The 5,379-nt window shown below is 55.9% G+C and overlaps 1 protein-coding gene across 2 annotated transcripts; it reads left to right on the top strand.

Moving 5' to 3' along the window:
• Nucleotides 1–226: 226 nt before the first annotated feature.
• Nucleotides 227–1,607, top strand: CDKN1C (cyclin dependent kinase inhibitor 1C; the record flags this gene model as incomplete). Of its 2 annotated transcripts, none has more annotated exons than XM_082317753.1 (3): nt 227–514; nt 765–891; nt 1,026–1,607. In XM_082317753.1, 3 exons carry the CDS (start codon nt 227–229, stop codon nt 1,259–1,261), a joined length of 651 nt encoding a protein of 216 aa, XP_082173879.1. In that variant the 3' UTR covers nt 1,262–1,607. The 2 variants fall into 2 exon arrangements, with proteins under 2 accessions (XP_082173879.1, XP_082173880.1); XM_082317754.1 differs by having other exon boundaries at nt 227–677; nt 1,026–1,145.
• Nucleotides 1,608–5,379: the final 3,772 nt, after the last annotated feature.

The following is a 5,379-nucleotide window of genomic DNA, read 5'->3' as shown; positions in this document are numbered from 1 at the left end:
GGCCGATGGCAGGGAAATACTCTTATGCTAATGGTTGTTTTGCTCGCACTCGCGGGGAGCGGGGTTTAAAAGCCAGGCGGCCGGGGGCAGGGGCTCAGAAGCGGGAGGCAGGGCCGGCCGGAGCGCGCAGAGGACGGCAGGCGAGCAGCGGCGGGGGGGCACCCACCCCTTCCCAGCCCACCGCGCCCCAGCCCACCCCACCCGCCCCGCGTCCTCCCCGGCGGCGATGTCCAACGTGCACCTCTCCGGCGCCGCCGCCCTGGAGCGCCTCTCCGCCCGGCGAGCCCTGGCCGGGCACGGCCGCAGCCCCGTCTGCAGGAGCCTCTTCGGGCCGGTGGACCACGAGGAGCTGGGCCGGGAGCTGCGGAACCGCCTGCGGGAGATGGGGGAGGACGACCAGCGCCGCTGGGACTACAACTTCCACACCGACACGCCGCTGCCGGGGCCCGGCCGCCTGCGCTGGGAGGAGGTGGAGGGCGGCGCCGTCCCCGCTTTCTACCGGGAGACGCTGCAGGTGGGGCGGCGCCGCGTCCCCCTCCGCCGGGCGCCCCCCTCCCCGCCGCCGCCCCCCGCCGCCGGCAAGGGGCCCGCGGGGCGGCTGAGCCGGGAGAACCGCGCCGCGCCCCGCCGCCGCGGCATGCGGCTCCGCCGGCGGGGCCCGACGGCCCGCATCACAGGTGCGTGGGGGGCCGGGGGGGCGTGGGGGGCGGCGGGCGTCCCGCCGCAGCGGCTGACGGATCCCCCCCTCTCCGCCCCCCATCCAGATTTCTTCGCGAGGAGGAAAAGGCCGGCGGAGCCCAAGGCGGCGGGGGAGCGCCCCGCCGGCTGCCCGCCGCCCCCCGCCGCCGTGCCGGCTGAGCAGACCCCCCGCAAGCGGCTCCGGTGAGCCAGGTGAGGCCAGCCCCGGGGGCGGGCGGGGGTGTCCGGGCGCGTTCTGCGTCGCTCTTTGATTTCCCCACCGCCACCACCTTTTTTTTTTTTTTTCTGATGATTTTTTTTTTCTCCTCCTTGTTGTTCCCCCCCAGACTTTTGCACTACGGCACCCACGGGAGAGGCGCGGCGCCCCCGGAGGCAAGGCGCCTCGGAGGCGCGGGGGGCCGGGGCGGGCGGCGCGGCGAGCCGGGACCCCCCCGCGCCCACCGGGACCTGGAGCCGGCGCCGGAGCGCCTGCCCGCCGGCCGCGGCCACGCACGGAGCAGTGTTAACGTACAACTGTGCAATGTATTACGTTTTATATAGAAATGTATTATGCCTAATGTGAGTACACTGGCCAGAAGTGTAAAGCTTTAAAAGTCATTTATATGAAATGTTTAATCTCTGCTGATCTCTCAGTGCAAAAAGAAAAAAAAAAAAAAAGGAAGAAAAAAGAAAAAGGAAAAAAGCAAGTGTATATTTGTACAAAACTTTTTTTAAGAGTTATACTAACTTATATTTTCTATTTATGTCAGAAATGTGGATAACTTTGACATCCAATAGTCTTTTTTTTCTTTTGGTTAAGCCAAAGGGCACTATATTTGCTTTTGTTATTTACAAAATGTAAATTTATTTTTATAGTGGGAATTTTTTTTTTTTTGCATTCACAAGATGTAGCTATGAATCAAAATATTTTTTAGACTTTACTTGAAGACAAATCTGTTTCAATGGTTCCTGAGCCGGTCTGTACCACTGCCATTGCAAATAACGCCACAATTTCAATAATAATAAATAAAAAAAAAAAAAAAATCCAGGGAACCCCTGCGAGGCTGCTTGGTGTGAGCTGTGCAGGCGCCCTCGGGGGGGCGGGTGGGAGCCCGGGGGGGGCTGGGGCAGCCCCGGAGGCCGGGGCGGTGGAGGCAGGCCCGGCTCTGCGGCTCTCGGGGGCTCCTCCCCGGCGGCGGGGCAGCAGCCGGGGCCCCGGCCCCGGACCCCGCCGCCGCGGGACGGCGCGTCCGCCTACGCGCGGCGCGAAGCTTGCGTGCAGTTCGGCGGGGAAAGGAGTTTTCCCTTAAAAACAAGTGTTTCTGAGTACTGCTGGAGTTAACCAAGTGTGAGAGGGACGCACACCCTTCATCCTACGCTGAAGTCGGCCTTTCAGCACGTTTTATGAGTATTTATTTTTAACCGTTTCCCTCTTTTCTTACTAAAGCTGTATCTGACCCCCCTCGAGGACCGCACTGCATCGGGGCTGGGGCTGCTGCCTGCCTCACTCGGGGACAGCCTGGGGGTGACTGGTGTGTGCAGACCACAGCCCCTCAGTGGGCTCAGCACTGGGGGCACCCCCCCTGCCTTGGGGGGCTGTGCAAAGCTCCACACACACCCCCCTGCCATGGGCCCTCAGACCCCAACCCAGCGCTCGATGCGTGGCTACTGCAGGGAAACACTTCCCGGTAGCCCTCGCCCAAGCCCACCAATGATTTACAGGGCAAAGGCACAGCGGTGCTTTCGGGAAAGTACAGCTCGCCATAAAAAAAGGGGAAAAAAGAAAAACAACAAACAGACAAAATAAACCCTCCCAACAGACAAAATACCCAGCATTTCAGCATTAACGCTTCGGTGGCAGTGCTGTCACAACCACGCATCCCCAGGCTGTTTGCGGGGGGCACCCTATCCCCTTGGCCCCGCAGCAGGTTAAAGCCATGGGATCCACACGCAGCCTGATGGGATCAGGGCACGCACCCTGCTCAGGGTCCCAAACCCTGCGCCGCTCAGGGAGGGGGGACCAGACCAGGTGTGGTCCCAGGTGCAGATGGCACAAGGATTGCGGTGCTGGGGAGCAGGGATGTGGGAGGAGGAGCGGGGTCCTAGAGGCGCAGGGGCCGGCTTGAAGGATTTGTCCCTTTCAGACCCCACTCCCTGCCCTGTCACCTCCCTGGAGCGCTGCACCCCCTTGCTGGACCCGGCGGGGGGAACGGGACGAGGGCATCGCTCCCCGGCCCTGTGAGCTCGGCAAAGATGCTCTATCACGGAGGGGGGAGGGAGCGGAGAGAATAAGGCTCAGGGTGAATAAGGCTGGGGTTTATCCACATCGTCTTCCCCCAGCCCCCGCAGCGCTCCTCTCGGCCCCCCCCACCCCCGTCACGGCCGCCAAACGCTCCTGGCTGTAAAAGTAACATTGATTACCTCCAGCTCCATGATCGCTTAATCAGAAGGGGATTATTTTACGCACCCGCATCAGTGGCCGCTGACTCAATACGATTTTCCCCCCCTTTGAAAAGAAAAATAGCTTTTCCCTTTCCTTATGAAAGCCAACAATACCCGGAGTGAGGCAGCTGGATCCTCCAGGATTTATGGGCTTTTCTCTTGCTTTCATGAAAGCAGGTGCCTTTGGGACCTCCATTGTCCCAGCCCCCAACTAATAATAGGACTTTCTGCAATGAAAGATCCCTGCTCCGAGCTCCCAAATACCTCGGCCGGAGAAGCCGCCGCCTGCCCCGAGGTGTGCCCAGCCCGTCCCGGGAGGAAAGCTCTCACCCCGGGGAGAGTTTAGGCAGGGGGCTCTTTATTAAAGCAAATAATTCCAGCTCTTGGGCATCGCCCGAGAGGAGCCAGCGGGTTTCCAGCCCACTGCGGGGAGGGCCGCGTCCCGCAGCCCCCTGGGCTCTGCTCTCCTCGAGGGCCCGGGGTGCGGGAAGGTGTGCGCCCGCCCGCCGCCCCCGCGCCCTGCCCCACCCAGCCCGGCCGGCCCTCCTCGCCCCGGCACAAAGCACACTGCCCCTATTCTTTCGGCCTTTGTAGCCATATGGCAAATCCATGTAGACACAGCCAACATCCATTTATTCAGGCACATAATGTCCCGCAACAGGGAACAATTGGAACTTTGTTTGCTTCTATTATTGATGCGAATGGGCGACAGAGAGAGGGAGAGAGAGAAAAAATCATTTAACTATAAGAGATATCCAGCTAATTATGAACCATATGTGCCTATAGTTTCAAAGCAATCCAATGAAGTTCATTTTAAATCTAGACTACTTTATTAGTACGGAAGACAGATGTCTCAACAGTACATGCATCAGAGGAAACCATGTAAAGAAGTTCTTGAAATATTTAACTAGGACTCATTCATTGTCAGAGGGGCTTTAAAGTGCCGTTTATCATGAGAATGCATAGGCAGAAGCGGAGGGAGGCTGCCGGTTGTTACTGCCAACCCACTTACCCCTTAGTGGTAAATCCCAAATTCCACTTTGGATTTGAGGACAGGAATATTTTTGGAAAGGATTCAAAATATCAGGGGTCTTGAAGGACCGTGCTTGCCGCTCACTACAGCTGCAAAAAGTCAGGTCGTTATCTGAGCCACCTTAATCCCAAGCTGAAGCCAGCTACACAGTTAGAGGAATAATCTACCCCAAATCACCACCGCTCCCTCTCCCGAGGAGCAGAACTGTGCGTTTGGAGGATGGCTACTGCAGTTCCTCCCCTGCCCCAAGAGAGACCGAGACGGGAGCGTTAATGCTGCCAGACTTCCAGAGATTTGTTTCGTACGAGCATCTCTCGATGCGAATCCTGCGGTGGGTACCTAAAGGGAAAGGGCACTGCAGGAAGACTGGAAGGGAAGCTTCGTGGGAGAAAGTCTTTCAGATTTTTGTTGTTGTTGTTGTTTAGGAAATGCAATTATCAGCAAACAATCTTGGCAAAAAGGTTAGCGCTATCTTTATGAGCACGGCAACATCTACCAGTAATTAAGCCACTTCAGTTAGATGAATGCAACATATGGTTGACACTGGGAATCATTCCCCTTCCTAGCTACGACTTTCTTTCTGGGCCAAAACGTGTACTATTATTGCTTAAAATAAACAAAAAGCTGCTTTCCACTTCTTGAGCAAATATTTGTCACTAATGAGCAGGAGGTGTAGGTAACAGGATGGGGAAAAAAAACACATCATTTTTAAAGAATAACTTGCTACGTTTGGGTACAAAAATAAAATAAATTCACTAAATGCCTAATTCACTTACAATGAGTCGCAATTTCTTGGTAGGATGGCTATGTGGGGAGATCGGGGCAAAGGAGGCACGCGGGGAGACAGAAATTGAATTGACCATGTTTAAGCAGAGAAACAGATATGAAGAGAAAGAGTGCAATCATATATACAAACACACACATATACACATGAAATAACTAATCAGGGAGTATAAAATAATTAATCAGGGAGCTGGATTTTTTTTTTGCCACCTTGTCACCTATTGCTGCACAATAAACTCTCAATGGTTTTCCAATGCCTTCTCCTCCACTAGCCTGTACCCTCTTAGAAATGTTCTTGACAAGCATTTTTGGAACAAGGCAGGCCAAAACACAAACCAAAAGTCTTTTCGTAAGATGAAAGGATGGGATTATATCTGTTATTCTGACTCACAGAGAAAGGAGGAGAATCAAGTATCTCCTCTCCCGTCACACAGGACCTAGTA

The sequence above is a fragment of the Platalea leucorodia genome (genome assembly GCF_965183815.1).
Source record: "Platalea leucorodia genome assembly, chromosome: 7".
NCBI classification, from domain to species: domain Eukaryota; kingdom Metazoa; phylum Chordata; class Aves; order Pelecaniformes; family Threskiornithidae; genus Platalea; species Platalea leucorodia.
The sequence above is the reverse complement of the archived record's forward strand: the minus strand, read 5'-3'. Positions and strand labels throughout refer to the sequence as shown.